The sequence below is a fragment of the Thunnus thynnus genome, chromosome 2 (assembly GCF_963924715.1).
Source record: "Thunnus thynnus chromosome 2, fThuThy2.1, whole genome shotgun sequence".
Classification (NCBI taxonomy): domain Eukaryota; kingdom Metazoa; phylum Chordata; class Actinopteri; order Scombriformes; family Scombridae; genus Thunnus; species Thunnus thynnus.
Window position 1 is genome coordinate 32034799 of NC_089518.1, and position 19270 is coordinate 32054068.

At 39.7% G+C, this 19270-nt stretch overlaps 2 protein-coding genes across 5 annotated transcripts; both read left to right on the plus strand.

Moving 5' to 3' along the window:
- The first annotated feature begins 732 nt into the window (after positions 1 to 732).
- fbxo21 (F-box protein 21) lies at positions 733 to 10358 on the plus strand. 4 transcript variants are annotated; one of them, XM_067570243.1, is made up of 12 exons: positions 733 to 1038; positions 1658 to 1793; positions 2336 to 2445; positions 2641 to 2762; positions 3538 to 3684; positions 3988 to 4124; positions 4262 to 4398; positions 4701 to 4880; positions 5014 to 5146; positions 5842 to 6032; positions 6682 to 6839; positions 8899 to 9181. In XM_067570243.1, exons 1-12 carry the CDS (start codon positions 815 to 817, stop codon positions 8910 to 8912), a joined length of 1689 nt encoding a protein of 562 aa, XP_067426344.1. In that variant the 5' UTR covers positions 733 to 814; the 3' UTR covers positions 8913 to 9181. The 4 variants fall into 4 exon arrangements, with proteins under 4 accessions (XP_067426344.1, XP_067426335.1, XP_067426328.1 ...); XM_067570234.1 differs by lacking the exon at positions 8899 to 9181 and adding an exon at positions 9189 to 10358 and having other exon boundaries at positions 734 to 1038; positions 1658 to 1790; positions 2351 to 2445; XM_067570227.1 differs by lacking the exon at positions 8899 to 9181 and adding an exon at positions 9189 to 10358 and having other exon boundaries at positions 736 to 1038; positions 2351 to 2445.
- Positions 10359 to 10492: 134 nt separating this feature from the next.
- On the plus strand, positions 10493 to 19263 carry tesca (tescalcin a). Its single transcript, XM_067570298.1, has 8 exons — positions 10493 to 10696; positions 12288 to 12357; positions 12877 to 12957; positions 14367 to 14512; positions 16323 to 16384; positions 18041 to 18148; positions 18249 to 18296; positions 18410 to 19263. The coding sequence occupies exons 1-8, from the start codon at positions 10630 to 10632 to the stop codon at positions 18500 to 18502; spliced, it is 675 nt and encodes a 224-aa protein (XP_067426399.1). The 5' UTR covers positions 10493 to 10629; the 3' UTR covers positions 18503 to 19263.
- Positions 19264 to 19270: the final 7 nt, after the last annotated feature.

A 19270-nucleotide genomic window follows, 5' to 3' on the forward strand; every position in this document is an offset into this window, starting at 1 on the left:
ATTTCATCGTATGGGGTTGCCATTTGCTGTGCTGCTGTGCATGTGACGATAAAATCTCTTGAGTTTTGACAGCATGCCGTTATTTGCGTACACTTCCTTTACTTTAATTTGTAACTGCAACCTAAAGATGAGGCCACTTGATACCAAAATAAAACAACGTATTAAAAAGTAAAGATAAAATTAATCAAGTTTCTCCTTGTTGACAGATGTATATTTAGAGCTGAAAAGATTACTCGATTAGCCAATTGGTAGAATATTAAACTGCAACTGTTCTGATGATGATGATGACGATGATGATGATGATGACGATGATGATGATGATGATGATGATGATGATTTAAGCAAAAATTCCAAACACTCCCTAGTTCCAGCTTCTAAGTTGTGAGAATTTTCTGCTTCTCTGCATCTTATGTGGTCATTATATCCTTGAAAACTGTGTTGGGATTTTTTATTATTATTATTATTTTATTTTGATTAGCACATATTATGTTACGTTTTCTATTTTTTCTAAAACAAATATTTACGACAATTTATTCCATATTAGATATGTGAAATAAGTCAAGTACCTTCAATGAAGAGTTTCTTTTGACCGTTGAATAATTTATAATCCTCTTTGTGAATTTGGGCTAATGTAAACTGTACAGTACGTTTCTTTAACAACACGAAAGTTTCCGGGGAACATGAAGGCAGCACAGCTTCCCCTTTACTCCTGACCAAACAACCAATCACACTGCACTACCCCACATGCGCCCCGCCCCCTGCGCCATAAAGGGGCGGTGCCTGAGCGATGAGGTAATCGGGGTAAACATTAAAGATGGCGACGCCTGTAGCTGGAGAGGGGCATCCAAGTCTAAATGGGATTATTTCCGAGCACCAAACTAAAAAACTGACCGACCTGCCGACCGAGTTGCTCGAACACATCCTGTGCTTCCCTGCCCTCAAGCACGCCGACATTTGTAACGTGTCATGCTGCTGCAAGCGGCTACACGACGTTTGCCATGGAAGGGGAAAGGTCTGGGGAAACCAGTACAAACTCAGGTGCTGTCATCTTTTTCTATGGTATTCCTTCGGAGTTTTAGCCTCTGGTGTATTTTCACCACTTTCTACAGAAACGAGCTTCCCTTGTCTGTTTGCTCATTGCCTTGCTTAGAGCCCTAAATCGCTCCACGTCTACTTAAAGGTGGGTTCGTTTACTGCGAACTCACAGTCAGCTGTCAACGGCTGATATTCTGCTGATGCACCATATTCATCCTCACGCAAGGCCGACGGCAAGCCTCTACTCTGTAGATAACTGAAAAGCGTGTAAATCTTAGCCTTCACATCCTTTAAAAGTTGCAAATTAATCCCGAGTTTACCCAGAACAGCCGAAAATGAAATTGCGTGACCTTGAGTGCTACATGTAAGCCTGTGAACTGCAGGAGAGTGCAGCTCTTGCCAAAAGCTAAGCCCTCCTCTGGACTGACTTGGCTGTGAGCGCTACATTACTCTGATGATTGCTTTTCTTTTTTGCAAAGAGAAAAAAACCGTGTCTGCAGTAGGATGATAAACTGTTTCATAGACTGTAACATGTCATATGCTGCTTGAGGTACCTCCAGACTAATTCTATGCGTGCTCAAAAGTGATGCTGAAATAACTATCTGACTGCTTTCATCAACAGATGGCCAAGACTGCAGAGGTTTTACCGTCAGAATGAGAGCTGTGACTGGGTCAAAGAATACAAAACACGCCATAGAGTTGGTATACAAATAAGAAGGACTGTGGAATCAATCTCCAAAAGATTCTTCACAGAGGTTGTAAGTAATTTTGTCAGGAATACTTTATTAAGATGTTATTTTAGTAGACGTGGCTAAATAGATGTGTAGGGCTGCAACAAATGATTATTTTCTTGATTAATCGATTAGTTGTTTGGTTCATAAAATGTCAGGAAATGGTGAAAAATATCAATCACTGATTCTCAGAGCCCAAGGTGACGTCTTCAAATGTCTTGGTTTGTCCACAACAGTCCAAAACCCAAAGATATTTGGCTTACTTTCATACTGTAGAAGCCTAAAGAAACCAGAAAATATTCACATATGAGAAGCTGGAATCAGAGAATTTGGATTTTTTTTTTTTGACTCAAAACTGACTCAAAACGATTATCAATATAATTGGCGATTAATTTAAAAGTTGGCAACTAATCGATGAATTGACTAATCGTTGCAGCTCTATAGATATGAGAGACTGGTGAAAGCATTTTGTGTTAGTTGGATCAGTGTTTGGTCTGTGTGGGTGCATGTTTGTGCAAGTAAACATGAGCTCGCTGCGTTCCAAACTAACCCAGAGATCTGTAACTCAGCCTTGCGTTGGCCAGGTTCTGGGAGACAGCTTTGCAGAGATCGAGTCACTCGGGATGCCAGAGCACTTCTGCGAAGACGAGCTCCTCTTCATACTCAACTCGGATAAGAGGTGAGAGCGACGCCGCGCCCGCAGTAAGACTTCTCTACTTGCAACACGCTGGGTTTTGCAATCATTAACGTGATTGTTTGTTGATCATGTTAATCCGCTCTGAGACTGATGTAATTACAAAAGCTCTTGTTGTGTTGCGCAGTCTCTCACCCTTGCACCGTTAATGTCTCCCTCCCGTTCTCTGCCCATCATTAGGAAAAGCTTGACCTTGAAGTACTATGCAAAAAAAATCCTTTACTTCCTGAGACAGCAGAACATCTTGAGGAGTTTGAAGACTTTCCTGGAACAGCCTGTTGAGCAGCAGTCGGCTCTAGAAGGTGAAGCACCTCAATCAACTCATGTTGCAGTGTGCCATGTTACTATAACTTTAAATCTGTTTACCTCAGACCAGTGATTCCCAAACTTATTTAAACCACAGCAACCCCTCATAGTAGGGTTTTTTTTTTCATGGTGATTGGTTAAATGTGTTTTCATTCACTGAATCTTTCATATTCAACATCTTTTTGGGCTAAGAAGGGGTGTTTTTGTCTCAAGATGAGCTTCCCCAGCAGATGTGACATATCTCTGTCGGACAGGCAGCTTTCGGTCAGTTCACGTTCAGTCGTCTTAGCCTGCGCTGAGCTGAGATGTATTAGTGTTTCTCTGAGCTCTGTTATAGTGACAAATCCTTCAATCACGCTGACAGTTGTAATTTCTGACTGCTGTACACCTGGAAAACTCACAAGCTGAACAGCATGTTGTGTCACTGTGCCGACTGTCAGCTGTTATCGTCTTGTTTCTTTATGTTTGACACGTTTGGGGAAAAAGTAATATTAAAGTATAGTGTAAATGTCACTTTTTTTGTATGTGGTGAAGCATATTTAGAAATGTACAGTAATAAATATGGGAATAAATTTTGCTCCACCCTCTTTGGGAACCACAACCCTCGATGTCTCCATGTATAGTTTATTGTTACAGTCAACAGCATTTTGCATGACTTGATAGATTTTTTTTTTTTTTTTAATTAAATTTTATTTTCAAAGTTGATACATTGTGCAATAAGCAACTCTACCTTTATGTCTTCCCCTTTCTTCCTCTCGCCTGCCCCTCTAGGTGCTGTCCTGGTGGATCAGTATTGTAACCCGTTGGCTGATGTCACACTGGACAGTATTTCAGCCCAGCTGGATGAGATCACAGAAAAAGTAAAGAAGATGTTGCGAATCAAGAACCCCTCTCACCCCAGCCTACGTATCGCTCAGGGTGAGCTTTCAAAACGAGCAAAACTTGGAGTGAAGAGTTGTCTTTGTGGGAATTTTGTTTTTTCCCCTCCAAAATGCATCAGCACTAGACATTTTAGGCCCATTCCCAGTGTATCAAGAAAAAAACACAATACAAGTACATTTATTTGAGCAAAGATGTCAGTTGCACAAGATCTACAGCACCAGTCAAAAGTTTGCACACACTGTCTCATTCAAGTGAATGGGAAGTTGTGTGACTGGTAGTGTTTTATTTTTCCTTTGAGCCAAAATTCTTATGAAGCTCTATTTCTTGTGTATGTTGTAGGTGACTGTTTTGTGGTGGAGGACTTTGAGCTCCAGAGGCAGGTGGTCTGTGCCCTAAACTCTGTCTTGTATGAGCAGCTTCAGTACAAAGGCAATGAGTTTGACTACTACAACCCTCTCAACTCTTACATCCACCAGGTGGATCTTCTCTCAAATTTGTGTATTTTACATCACAAGTTTTTCCAGATTTTCTTTAAAATTAAAAAAATAAATCCTCTAAAACATTTAGACATTTTAGAAAATGTCACTTTATTGACTTTTTGTTTTCCATTTAGGTGCTACTACGCCATACAGGTATCCCCATAAGTCTCTCTGTCCTCTATATGACATTGGCCCGGAAGCTGGGTGTTCAGCTGGAACCTGTCAACTTCCCCAATCACTTCCTGCTGCGCTGGTGCCAGAAACCAAGAGGGTGAATATGTCTCAAATCCCTCTAAACATCATGTACCTGAGCCAAGCTTGAATAATAAGTTAACCATACTTGGACCAACCACTCAAATTATTTGATTGTTCAATTTATTTGCTATTTAAAAAATGATATAGCATGGCACAAGTCTCCTACACATCCTCAGTCAATGACTTACAAACTATTAATTCTGGATTTATTTGGTTTTTGAAGGTAGTTAGTGGGTTCAAAACAAGAAGCCAAACCTTTGTGATGTGTGTCTGTTAAGTATATTTTCATTTTAGATTTATTAAACTTACTTCCTGCAGGAGCGAGGACATATATGACTTTGTCTACATTGATGCCTTTGGTAAAGGCAAACAGCTGACTGCCAAGGAGTGCGAGTACCTCATTGGCCACCAGGTGACGGCAGATTACTACAGTGCCATCAGCACCATGGAGGTGCTGCTCAGGATGGTGGGAAACCTGCTTAACATCGGAAAAAGAGGGTAAGAGAAACTGTTACAACAGAGTATTTTCCACTGGAGAGGTTGGTGAGGGATAGATGGATGGATACTGGAATTAAATCAGTATAATGTTCTATTTCAATCACTTTACCTGCACTGTGTGGTTTCTTTTAAGGGAGGGCAATGAAAAATCTTATCAGCTGCTGAGAGACTCGCTGGACCTCTACCTCACTATCAACCCAGACAACGTGCAGTACCTGCTGCTGCAGGCACGCCTCTACTTCCACCTGGGCATCTGGCCAGAAAAGGTCAAGACTCACAGCCTGATGCTCTTTTCTAATACTCTAATAGAAGTCAATTCACAAAGTGTTAAAGTTGCAATACATGACATTCAGCCACTAGATGTCGCACTATAGCACCAACATCTCAGACCAAAACAAACATGTCTTTTAATCAATAAAGTTGAAAGAAGGAAAAAAAAAAAAGAAACGGAGCCAACCACTCACGAAACTCAGATCAAACTGTCAAACTAGGCAATGCTGATCAAATATGGATCAAGATTCTGTTAGTGTATTGCCTATTTCTCGCCTCAGATGTTTTCAGAAATATATTTTAGCGTACTTTTTAGCTCTAATTTGAGAGTTTGTGACATGGCTACCATCTTGGAAACGGATGTGGAGCACATGGAGGGACTCGCATGCACTAACACACACACGCACATGCACTAACATGTGCGTGCGGCCGGTGTGGCCACCAGAACAAAGAACACTGTGACTTCATTCACTGCTCAGGTCGCCATTACTCCGCTTTATCTTTATATAGCAAATAGTTGTTTGTTGACATCCAGTGAGGCTCAGTTTCATTTATTGGACCTTTTTAATCATTCCATACAAAACACATTATTCAGCCCTTGCTCAGTAGTTAAATCTGTAACACATTGTGTTGTTGTCCAGATCAGAGATACTCAAAATTTTCATCTACTGATATTTATCTTCTGTCCCAGGTGCTAGACATCCTGCAGCACATTCAGGCGTTGGATCCCTCCCAGCACGGGGCAGTGGGTTACTTGGTGCAGCACACGCTGGAGCATATCCAACATAAGAAACATCCTGTGGCACCTGAAGTGAAGAGGCGTAGCGCTCCAGAACACCTGGAGGTCCAGTATTCAGTTGGCCTCATCATGAAACACAAGAGGTGGGTCATACTAACATGCGGTACACCAATGCTCCTCCATAATATCTTCTCTATTAACTTAAACCTGCAGTGCGGAACTTTTACATATAAATGAATGTCTGTTACATTCAAGCCCTTATCAAATGAGTTCACACATTGCTGATTAAGCCTATCACCACCAGATAAATCTCTTTGTATTTCACAGTAGCTGGCCATTGGGCCATTGTGCAGCTCTTCCAGATTTTCCAAATGTTATAGGACTGAATGGATCAAATTCTCATAGTGAAATGAGTCATTTCACAGGGGTTATTTGACACTCAAAACAATTTATCCACTGTTTAACAGCAGCAACAGTCGGTTACAGCCAGTACTGGCCATCGGGCATACTGCGACAAATCCCGATGGGCCAGTGGACCATCAAAAAATATGTTTTTGGGCTGGATGGTCTAAACATATCTGTTTTTACTGGCCCTCTCTGTGTGCCTGTCATTCTGGGTGCACATGAGACTGCGCTGCATGCCTCTGTCAGGCAATCACAGCCAAGCGCCCCCCTTTACTCTCACTGCCAGAAGAGGGACACAAACACTCCAGCTTGAAGGCATCCCTCTGCAATCTTTCTGTATTTTAAGATTACACAAGTGTGTCCGTCCTGTTCCATTTCCTTCAACAGGTCAGGTTATAACTGTGTGATCTACGGCTGGGACCCTAAGTGCACCATGAGCCAGGAGTGGATCACCACCATGAGGGTCCACCAGCTGTCCAACGGTGCCAACCAGCCCTTCTACAACGTCCTTGTTCAGGACGGAACATGTCGCTACGCAGCACAGGGTATGGATCACACACACACCAGCATTGTGATGATAAATGTCTTTCCGCTGAATGGGTGTTTAGAGGTTGTGAGATGACATGAAATTAAAAAAAATAATAATAAAAAAAGTTCATCATAAATATGTTAAATCTTTTTTATAAATGACATTGAGAAAGAATGTATCATTGCACCCTCTAGGCAATGACTAGGAATGCATCAAGCGAAATGGCCCAATACAGAAAAATGAATCAATCATATTTGTTGTTGAAGTTCACCATCTTCACTACAACGAGCAATGCCCCCTTTCTTTTTTTTTTTTTTTTTTTGTAGTTTATATTTAATGCCAAATATGTTGTGTCTCTTTAATTTGAATTGCAGAAATTGTATAAAATCTGAACATATTTCAGATTCAGGCAAATTTATTTATCCCAGAAGGGCAATTCAGTTCTACAGCCTATCCAGACCACACACAAGATAAACTCAGAGGCAAGCAGCAACCTGTCAGAGACAACAGATCAGCACATGGGTTACAAGGAACAGGAGCAGCGAACACACTCTGGCACCCTTGGTTTGTCCTGCATATGCAGGCTCAGACGAGGAACCAGACAAAAAGCAAACAAAACAAAGTAATAAACATAAGTTTCAGGAATGAAGTATATCCAGCAACAGTCTGGCACACTCAGCTCGCCCTGTAAACGCAGGCTTACCTGTTAAAGTTCACATAAGTTAAAAACAATGTGTCATTCATTTCAAATGACTGGCGGCATTTAGCAGCCTGATAGCAGAAGGAAGGAAGGACTTAAAGGAGCACTTTGTTTTCCTAAGGGGCACATTATAATGTCAGCCTGAGGGCGTTACAGTGACTGGACAGGACATGGTTAGATCAGTTGATAATTCCTTTTACTTTCTGGGCCACATATTTCTCCCAAAGGGAGCACATGTCTATTTGCTGGACTCCAATTATCTTTGAGCAGACCTTAACAATACTGTTTAGGCTATTCTTGTCCTTCACAGATAACCCATTAAACTAGCAAATAAATTAGAAAGTTACAAGACTTTCAATGAATGAACGGACTCTGTGTTCACGTCAAATTTGAGTTGAGAGTCGAACACGATTTTAACATCCTCGCCATGTATAATGCAAGCTTTTGGTTTGTCACTATTTTTCCTAAAATCAATGATTAGTTCCTTTAGTTTTTGACATGTTAAGGAAGTTATCATCACGCCATTTAACAAAGGCAGGCAGGGCACAACCATGATCTGACTCCGAGTCCTTAGGGAGAGACAATACGGTGGTGTCATCAGAGAATTTCACAAGATAGCTGCCCTCTTGAGAAGTCCTGCAGCTATCTGTGCACATAATAAAAAGCAGGTGGACCAGGACACAACCTTGGGGTGAGCCCGTATTTGAAACCCTGGCATTGGATATATGTTGATTCACTAAAACCTGCTGGATTCTGTCTGTTAAAAAAAATACAGATTTAAGATTTGTGTGTCTCAAGGTGTTTATACACTCTGTGAGGATGAAGAGTTTTGCATCCTCCACACCTTTTACCAGCTTGAAAAGCAAACTACAGGGGGTCTAGTTTGCCATCAATTAGGGAGACAACTTTATCTTTTAAAATTCAAAATTATTCATTACAAGTACAAGGTAAGCGCAACAGGTCTGAAATTTAGTTCCTTTGGATCTTTTTTTGATTTTGGAGAATTTAATATTGCCTACTAAAACAAGTAAAAGGGTAAGTAAAAATCATTTGTTCTCTCTTTTAAAAGATGATCTTGATTTTAAAATAAAGAATATTACACACACAGATGTACTGATTAATGTCATAATTACCATAAATTAAGCAAAGCCTACAAGGTAGTTCATCAGGCAGACAGCTGAAGTGGTGCTGCATCATTGTTTTTGGCAGAAAATGTTCTGGCTCATGAAAGCTTCTGGCTAATAGACAGACTTATATATTTATTACCTTGTGTCTAACCTGCTCACCATGTTGCTCAGAGTGCTGATGCTACACTGCTTTCATTGTTGGTATGCATTAATGTTGCTCCTTTCACCACCTTAACATTCACCTGCAGGCTCTACTCTATAATGATCCCCGAGGAGGATTTGTATCGATCGCTCGCATCTGTTGCTCAACATGCTTTACAGGAAGTGATAAGACATGAAGCTGTGAAGCTATAAATGATAACTTCTTAATAAACTAAACATGTCTATACGTGTGTTTGACCTGATAATATATTGATTATGGCTGGCACTGTTCTGGGTTAATTTCCTCTTCTTTTTTCCCACTTCAGTTCATACATTTAAATTTACAGTACATGTATCTCTTATTAGAATGTCACACTACTTCACTGTTGTCCCCCAGAGAACCTGGAGCCCCACTCAGCCCCCCTGGAGATCGGCCACCCGGAAGTGGGTCGCTATTTCTCCGAGTTCGCCGACACCCACTACATTGCCAACGAAGAACTGCAGACACGATACCCCGAAGACATGGCCGAAACTCTCGGCACGGTGCAGGAGCTTTATCACAGACTGACACCTGGCTCTGGGAACCAAGACCAGGCTCCTGCCACAGACCAAAACAACCACCAAGCCATGCCCATGTAGCAAAGATGCTGTGTCCAAATACCCTGCCGACTTGGGTTAAAACCATTACTGGTCACCCATTCTCAATTCACAGTCCACTTATCTGTTGTTTTACTTCACATACTCAGTGTTAGGACATGTGTTACAAGTGAAGGTTTTTTGTAAAAGACAGCAAGTTTACAGTATTTCCAAAAATAACCGATCACTTGTGTAGCAATTCAGTCATGTTCCACACGCATCTGGAAAATGTATTTTAATATTTCCAGGTCCATAAGATTGTGAGGAAAAAGAGACATTTTGGTACTGTTGTACCAATAATCATCATGACCACACATGTTTAAATACTACAATGTATAGTGTTAGTATAGTATTACTATCTAGTGCAATCTATGGAGTGAAATGCATCACTTGGACGACATGGGGACAAAAATCTTCTCTCTGGTAATGAAGTTGAGTTTGGAAAAAAGTATGGAAATTCAACAAAAATGAAGTAAACGATTAAGTGGAGGAGTAAATTAAGGATGGGTATCCAGGTGCTGTAAATCTCCCCTCACCTAAAAACCAAGGAATGCTCCCTAACTCCTGTCCACACCTCCTCGCTCCCAGCACCAGTCAAACAAGCCCCCCAGCATATAGCCTGCTCCCACAGTTACCGTGCCACACAAAAGACTATGAAGAAAAAAAATATGTTGTAAATTGACTTTACTTTTACCTTCCCTATCTTTTATTCAAGTTTGATGCACTTGAAAGTTTAACTTTCAGATTTCTAGAGTATCTTAATTTTTTTTTTTCTGTATATTTACAAGTGAAACATGTAGGATGTCATTGGTTCATCGGTGTTGATGAGCTGTTAATGGAAAAAAAAAACAAAAGAGGAACCAATAAGGACACTTGAAACTCTGAGCTTTGAGGAAACTTAACAAAATAAAGCGCTTCAAGTTTTTTTCTAGCTTCTCTCTGACTATTTTTACTCAGAATGATGTGATGCATAATACTAACCGTGATTTACTGCAGGAAACCGACAAGAAACAAGAAGACAGCAGGTTATTTATCCGTAGGCTGTGCGGATTTAGGACCTTGAGGATGCCAGATGTGTCTTAAGACGCCAGTAGACTACAGTTGCATTGACCTGCCGATACCGCGATAAAGCAGCAGCAGCTCTCAAAAGTTGAGCCAGTCGAACCAGATTTTGCGCTCTGACGCACGGTGGAACAGCAGCGATGGGAGCTTCACAAACCAAGACGCACACCAGGCATAAATACCAGGACCTGGCGGATAAAACAGGATGTGAGTAGTTTTTTTTTAAATGTAAAAACTGAAATATAAGAACGTAAAAAAAAAAATAATAATAAAAGTTGTTTTTGGATGCGGCAGTGTTAGTGTGAAATCAGGTGTACAAGTGGCGACAAATTAGGGTCATGACGGGAATAAAAGGAGATTTACATGACTGGTGCGATGATCAGATTTCCATGTGTCCAAAGTTTCTATGCGTATTAATACATATTTACATAGCCAATGCTGTTGAGATCAGTAAACAAGGAAGTAACAAACAATCACGCAAGACGTCGCCTGTTGAACAAATACAGCTTCAAATGTGAGCATTCATGATTTAGCGTATTCACTCGTTTTTTATTAATCCTGAATATATAGCCTGGATAGTACGACTAACTTCATAAATCACACAAGCAACCTTTCCTATAACTGATCTGATTTTGTGTCCGCATTTATTTTGTGTTTATATTTGTCAAACAGGTTGGATTCCTAAGTGTTATACTGGTCCAACTGGTGTGATATAATCTGAACACACTTGTCCTTATCCGTTGTGATAACCCCCCCATTCTTTCCTTCCTCACAAAGGATACTAAGTTCAATACAGAAATGAAACAAACAGAAGTGTGTAGATCTCCTAATGTGTAACCTTTGCATGCAGTGGCATGCACAGTCAGAGCAGTAGGGATAAGGGTTGCATCCCATTCAGAGCGCAAATTTATTGTTACTGTGTTGGTGAGACTTTGAACTGTTTTATTGCCTTCACTTCCCCAAGGTGGGGCTTTGACCCCCTTCTCTCTGGGCTGAGTGGGAGATTTTATGGACTCCTATGTTCTGGATCCTATGATGAAATCTTTAATTGCACTAACAGGTCCTATACACTTGCTGGTATTGCATTGACATCAGCTTTCTGTTGTTTTTTTCTTTTGTAATTGGCTAATTGGCCCATGTAATTATAGTTAATTGTGTGTTCCATCTGCATCTATTGAACTTACTGAAAACCAATTGCCCGTTGTGTTTTCACGTAATTGTCACACCGCCCATGACAACCAACAAACTTGTTCCTGCATAAGACTGTCACCTTTTTCTTCACTTCACACTCAGCTGCTACTGCAAACATCCCATTCAGCAGCTACAGGAGGAGAGGAAATAGTGGTCAAAATAAACACAAGTGTTTACGGAAACAATTGAAAATGCAAAGCCTGTGCAGATATGGGACTAGGCAGAGCCGGATAATCATGTTTAAACCTTTCATTGTGTGGCCAGTAGTCCACACAGTGAGTTAATGATTCAAGGAACCCTTTTGAAATGGCATGAAAAGACAATCCCATTGTTTGCTTAGCCATTAGACTGATAGTAGAGCTGCAAGTTTCACAGTTTAATCATAATCCAGTATGTTACAATTAAAAGAAAATAAAGAAAGGCAGTGATTGTAAACTTCTGTTTATTATCATTTAACTGCATGTTAGATATGCCTTATAGTCAATCAAAGGAGTGCAAGAGACGTGTTGATAGGTGTGGTGTGATTATGGGTGTATGCATACCAGAGGAAGCTGTGATTAGCTGTGATGAACATACTTTCATGTTGTTGGTGTTTTTTCATTTGTAGTTTCTTTGGAGCAGATTCAGAACCTTCACAAAAGATTCCAGCAACTGAGTAAAAACGAAGAGACGATAAGGTAAAATGTTAAAAATGGCAAATCTTTGCTGTGAAACTGCATTTGGTTTGAATGGAAACCATTCAGCCTTTTCAGTTGGTCACAGCTGAAAATGAAATAGTACCTACATGTCTACTATGAATGTTGAATTGTGGGTATTTGTGGTATCTTTGGCACAGGCATAAACAAGCACATATGGTGACATACGCAGGCTGAACTAATGCACACCCGCAAGCATTAGGCAAATACAATATGTCGACGCATTCAGGCACACATACTGTACACATACACACATTCATTCATGTATAAACACACACACAAAACTGCCAAAGTGGCACGTTGGCAGTGATAGGTCACAAGTTCCTTTCCTTTAAAAAAGGAACAAGGTACAAATGCTGCACATGGCAGGTATTTTTCCTGACAGTTTACCTTCTGAGAGAGATTCTGTTACTTCCCACAATTCACATTCAGTGTCATTAAAGCATGCTGGTACTGTAGTGTCTGTTTAATGATAATGGTATTTCTCTTGTCGCACTGCAGCAGAGAGAACTTGGACAGCATACCAGCGCTCGCCAACAATCCAATAAGAAAGCAAATTATTGAAGCCTTCTTCGATAAAAGGTGGGAACAGTTAAATTACACCTCAAACTGCTGGTAAATGGTCATTTCAGTTGCTTTTATCAGCACTATCTTGGTATGATTTTGAATATATTCAAGACACTCTCAAAAGCAAACCTCTATTATATGATTTGTGAAAAGTAAGTCTTCAAACATCCATAATTATCCAAGATGTGTGTCAGCTTTTAACTGGTATGATGGAGATTCCTTCCTGACCAAAGTGCATAAACAAATGCTTTAAGGCCAGGCACTGCTAGCTAACAAGTACTTAATGTTTTAGTAAAAACTTATTACACTTCAGTTTTTGTGCATATTAAACAAGACATTACATGTTAATTAATGAGCTTTAGAGGTGCTGATAGAAGGATTTTGTTACCATTGGACAGAGCTAGGCTAGTAGGCTAGCTGTTTCCACATTTTCAGTCTTTCTGCTAAGCTAACCGGCTTCTGCTTGTATCTTGATATTTTCCATACAGACATGAATGGTATCAATTTTCTTGTCTGACCCCCAGCACGAAAGTAAATATGCATATTTCCCAAAATGTTGAGCTATTCCATCAAACATTAGATATCGTCCTGTATTTGCTGTTGATATGATGGAGGTTCTTTCCTGACCACAGCTGCATAAACACAGGCTGTAATGAGCAGCAATGAAATTCACTTCCCATATTTTGTGTTCAGTTTTATAATTTGTCAAATTATGATGCCTAATAAGTTAAATCCTCATTTTAAGGCATTAAATATGGCTGTCTTCTTCCATTTACTATGTGCAGTCAGGCACTGTTACTGAATTTCAAAGGATTTTATTAACATTACAAACGTAGAGATGCATTAATCTTAGGAATGTTTAGAGTAGTTTAATCAAACTTGTGTTTCTACTGCTTTACTTCTGTTTGTTTAGTCAGATGAAAACAATGCCAGTCAAACATGGGAGGTTGAAATTAACTTGGATGCATCAATTGCTGATATCATCTATTTAGGTCTGTGGTGCAGTTTGTAAAAACAAAATCAGCCATCCATCAATTAGCTAAAGGAAAGAACATAAAAATCAAGATCTTGTGGTTATGAGCTAATAAACATTTGTTGATGTTTTAAAAGCTGCAGTTCCTGCTTTGGATAGCATTTAAAAGGGCAAACCACAATGTAGACTGTCCAGTAAACAAGCTATCTGTGAGTCCATGTGACTGTTGTCCTCAAGCACACAAGTCATGTACACAGTGTCAACATAAAGGGACCATATGCAAAAATATATTAGTGGTCACTTCCACTTTTCGGACTCAAGAAAATCTAACCGTAATCGTGAATGCACCCATAGAATCCCATGATCAAAATGTCAGATTTTTAAGCAGGCAAAAAGCAAAATTGGTTGAATTTTAACGCCTAAATTTTGATTTCTTCTGCCTGCAACTCAGGAACCAGCATAAGGAGGAGGCGGAGGAGGGCTCCCTCATGGAGATTAGCTTCGAGCAGTTCCTCATGGTCATGTCCCACTTCCGCCCTCCGACCCTGAAGACGACGGACGAGGAGAGGGAAGCTATGAGAAAGGAGAAGCTTCACTGTAAGAAACTGCAATCCATTTTAATAATAATATTACAAGTCAGGAAACTGTTAGTCTAGGATCACCACCACCGAAGCTTTACTCTCTCCTGCGTCGTCCTTTTTATGTGTTACGATTACAAAACACCAGGAAAGAGGTGCACCACCCAGTCTAGGTATCCAATTGGTGAGTATCTCATTTCAGTCGCCACCAACATGCCAGAAACAGTGTGGTGATGCATAGCTGCATAAGTGAGTGCTGGATTCCTCACCGAATGTCAGCTTGGAGAGGTATTGGAGAGGCTCGTAGGTATTCATGGCTTAGTTGGGAACGCGTCCAGAACAGAAGCTTCAAAACTCTGAACTGTCACAAGTATGGAAACATTTGAAACCACAAAATCATGACCCAATAATTTACATTTTCTTCTTCTCCTCAACCTGCCTTGTATGATTTGTGATTTCTTACATTTCCCAGAATTCATTTTACAAACCCTAGGGAAAGAGTGCCGCTTTCATGCCAAAGTGCACTTCCAAGGGAAACACTTGTTAGAGAGGCTGGATTTACAACTGGGCAAATAAACAATTGACACAGGACCTGGTACCCAAGAGAGTCACTTAAGGCACTTGGTTTAAAATCCGATCAGCGAAAATACACCATTTAAGCACGGCATCATCATTAATGATCAATAATTGGAATGACAGGAGCCTGAAGAGGAGCCCTGCATTATTTATTATTTAGTCACTATCACTTTCACTTCAGTAGCTCCCTTGAGTGCACAATTTGTCTCGAGGCCTCCTAGCAGGTTAATCCAGCCATGTGTAGTAACTATGTAGCCAGATAACTTATGAACACGAGGGTGTGTCTGTAATCGTAGCCATGGCCCGTCTTAAAAATGTAAAATATCTTAAGCTGATTTGGATTCTAGTCTTTTAGTGGAGGAATTTTCTGTGTAGCGCCAACACGAGGTTCACATTTGTGTTTTGCTTTTTTTGTGTAATCTCTCAACGACTGCTGGATAGATGACCATGAAATTTTGTATAGACATTGTGCGAATTTGAATTTATTTTCTCTGTAGAAAAACATTGTGGCACAAAACCCCAAAGCACAAGTTTTTTTATTCATTTATTTATTTATTTTTTTACAGGAGACAATTACCAAACGACACTACAACCATATCTGTCTCCTTTCTAAGGATTGATCATGGCCAATCCTGCTCGGCTTCACAACAAACCATTTATCTGAGCTGTGTGTCTCAGTTGTCACCTGTTGTGTCACAATGTTGTTTTCCCACATATTTGATTTTTTTTTTGTTGTTGTTGTTGTTATTATTTTGGGTAACCATATGTCAACACAGCTGTCCCTCCTGTCATACTGATGAATTGAAGAAAGAGAAGAGAAAAAAAATGAGCCATTTCCAAGACAGTTTGACATTAAAGCTGACATTCTATTTACTCTTGAGGGACATTGGACATTGAAGCAATATAGTCAAAATGTCTTTGCACATTGCCTAAGAAAGTGATTTTTTTTTTTTTTATTGTTGCTGCTGCAGGACATAAAGGATTGTCATGAGACTGAATCCTGTAAATGAAAGTGGTGGCATTGTAAGGGTGTTTCCTTGCCTCAGTGTTAACATTCAGCAGTGGCTGATAGGGCCTGAAAGTGAGCCGCCATTATGTCCTATATAACTCTCTCTTATCTCTACATCTGGGCAAACATTCCCCTAATCATAGCTTCCTCTGGTGTGTTAGTAAGTGTGTGTTCTTAGAGCTGATGATGGAGAGTTTCTTAGAGATTCGACCAAACACTAACTTCCTCTCCTCTGTTTTCCCAGTTCTATTCAACATGCATGACACAGACAATGATGGCATCATCACTCTGGAGGAGTACAGGAAGGTAAGACGGCATAACCATGAAGGCCTCAATGTGGAGTATAGATGATGTTTTTTTTGTAGTATGGGATATGCACTCATTTATTTAAAGCTGCACATGGCAGGAGTTTTATCTGAAAGTATTATATTTATCTACCAGTATTACAAAATTGCAAAAGTGAGAAGGTTGCTATGCCCTTCCTTTGATTTAGACACATCTTGTTTGCCCAAATGAAGCCCTGCTGTCTGCTTCAGTTCTGCACCCACAGAAAATGACAACTGAAAATATAATCAAATTTGAAATGTATGCAAATTAAAGTTAATTCTTGACCTTGAAAACGGCAGTTTGACAAAAACATCTCAACTCAAGGTCCACTTACTGGCTTTTTTTCAGAGCCTTCAACTGCATCTTATGGTCCTTCTCAGCAGTTGGAGCTCCAGAAAAAGCTGGTAAGCAACCTTGAGTTAGGAATTTTGGTGTTGAAGTGAAGCAAATTCACCTCACATTTCATCATACTTAATTTCCACATAACATTTTCTTTTAATGCATCAAATGACTGGACCTTATTACAAACAAAAGATACAGTACAAACATACATACAGTACAAACGGCACATGTACTATATGTACTATAAGCAATAACTTTTAAAGGCCTTGTACACCCACACATTTCCAGTTATTCTTACTGATCATGTTGCTCAGGATGATGTATGGCGGAGCTATTCTGGGAATGACATCATCAACAGTCTGTACATGCCCATACAGTCCTGAGGAATCAGCCAAAATAAGCGAAGACATACGTGTGGTTGGATCATGGGGATGCAGGGGCTTTAAATGTTATCCAGATGTATTACCAGCAGTTGACTGACAATACACATACAATAATAAGCTGATATGCTCTATGTTTTGTTGTTCTGTGAATGTGAAATGCATAAAGTTAGCCCACCCATTTACAGTAAAGTAAGCCCAAATTAATACCGCTTAGTGAGCTGGTTTGCCCTTTGTAGTGCACTAATGGAAACATCACATGGAGCATGTCAATATGAGACACATGAGTAACTCTTAAGGTGTGTCAGTCATGAAAGTTTCCGATGAACTTAGATTTTAGAACATCTTGGTTTAAAAATAGAGCATCTTGCTTCCTCAAAATTAGTTTTTCCATTTGAAAGAGAATGTTGCAACATAATGCAGACAGAGATTATTCAGGTTTAAACCAACAGCATTTTCTTTTTCTGTTTTTTTTCGGATGCAGTTTTATTAGATGTCTGGTCAAGTTGGATAGATCACATGTTAGATTTTATTGGCTTTTATACTAGTAAAGAATTATGTAATCATAATGACTGATGAAAAATTAGGTAAAACAAGAGTTTAAAGTAATTTTTCCTTTCACAAAGACTGAATGAAATGGTTTTCTAAATAGTGAGTGAGAACTCTATTACAGGTTTTCTTGATAACCTTTAGTATCAAATTATCAAAACCAGTTCAGTAGCTAAAAATGCACATGATATACTGTGCATGCAGTAGTTCACTGGAGTTACCTTACTTAACAGCCAGAGGTAAGAAAAATAAACCTAAATTCCCAGATGTTATCTGGAACTGTCACCCTGTGAAGTTGTCTTGTGTGGCTTTAAGATTTATGCTGTTAAAACCCCAATGAGTGAAAATGTTGTTCTCATCCAAGGTGGTGACGGAGCTTCTGTCAAAAAGCGGAGCCATCGGGCAAGAAGCTGCCAGGGCGATAGCAGACGCTGCCATGTTGGAAGTGGCGAGCACAAATGTGCCTCACATGGTAATAGAACTTAACAACAACTAAACTGTTAAAATGAATTCTCACAGATCTGCAAATCCACCGCAAAGTAACAGATTAATTGATCTCTTTATCATTTCAGGGCCCGGATGAAATTTATGAAGGAATTACATTTGAGCATTTTGAAGAGGTTTGCACCATTCCAACTTTATGTTTACCAAAAAAAAATATTTGAAACACTCCCCCCCCCCCCCCCCCCAAATTTTACAAATGCTTGACACAATTATGTTTTTCTGCCCACAGATTTTAAAAGGCCTTGAGATGGAGACCAGGATGCATATCCGCTTCTTGGATGTAGACACTATAACAATGCGTTGTGGGAAATCAAGCTCATGAAGGAGTTCTTTTGAAGAAATGTTTTATGTTGCTGCTGTTTTTAGCAGAACCTTTCCAGTCCTTAAATGGAATGGAGCCCCTTTTGATATTGGGTATGCACTAATATTTTTGGACAGAGAATGAGAAATAGTCATATATGTACATTTTTATACAACTTACAAAGACCGCCTGCTGCTCCTGCAGTTCAAGGCTTTGAAAGACAGTGGAGGTGTTCTAATACTTGAGTCACTTCTGTAGTTAATTCATTTTTCAAACACATTCCAAAGAGATTAATTTCCCCTCTCTTTTGTCACAGTACTATTAATTTTTTATCATATTTAAAACTAACACACTACCTCTATCTGATTTTCTGTCTTCTAAAACTAAGCTGTTTTACAAATCTGTATATAATCAGCGTGTAATGTAAAGGTTTCTTTGTGCTTTTGGTCCAGAAGGTTGACAGATGATTTGAAGTCAGTCATGCTCAGTGACTGCTCTGGCATTTATGGGTCATCTGTTATGGCCAACATCCAAAGCATGAGATTACAGGCACATACCATTCCTCTGCAGCTCCAGAATAGTTGCAGGTTTAATTTATCTGTTCCTCTGAGACTTTGTGTAATCAAATACTGTTGTTCTACTCTGAAAAGTCAGCCACCAAGAATGATGAACTCTCTTTTGACTGCAAGTATATAAATACTTTCCCAAAGATGAATTATTACAGACTTTGCACTGAATTATATTAATGAACAAAATAAATTGAAGTCATTATGATAAAACAATTGCATG

Coding starts and splice junctions, on each gene's coding strand:
- fbxo21 (XM_067570218.1), top strand. CDS start 815: ATGGCGACGCCTGTAGCTGGAGAGGGGCATCCAAGTCTAAATGGGATT. Junction 4,399..4,700: donor TGGTGCCAGAAACCAAGAGG/GTGAATATGTCT, acceptor TACTTCCTGCAG/GAGCGAGGACATATATGACT. Junction 4,881..5,013: donor CTTAACATCGGAAAAAGAGG/GTAAGAGAAACT, acceptor GTTTCTTTTAAG/GGAGGGCAATGAAAAATCTT.
- tesca (XM_067570298.1), top strand. CDS start 10,630: ATGGGAGCTTCACAAACCAAGACGCACACCAGGCATAAATACCAGGAC. Junction 10,697..12,287: donor CCTGGCGGATAAAACAGGAT/GTGAGTAGTTTT, acceptor TTTCATTTGTAG/TTTCTTTGGAGCAGATTCAG. Junction 18,297..18,409: donor CATTTGAGCATTTTGAAGAG/GTTTGCACCATT, acceptor TTCTGCCCACAG/ATTTTAAAAGGCCTTGAGAT.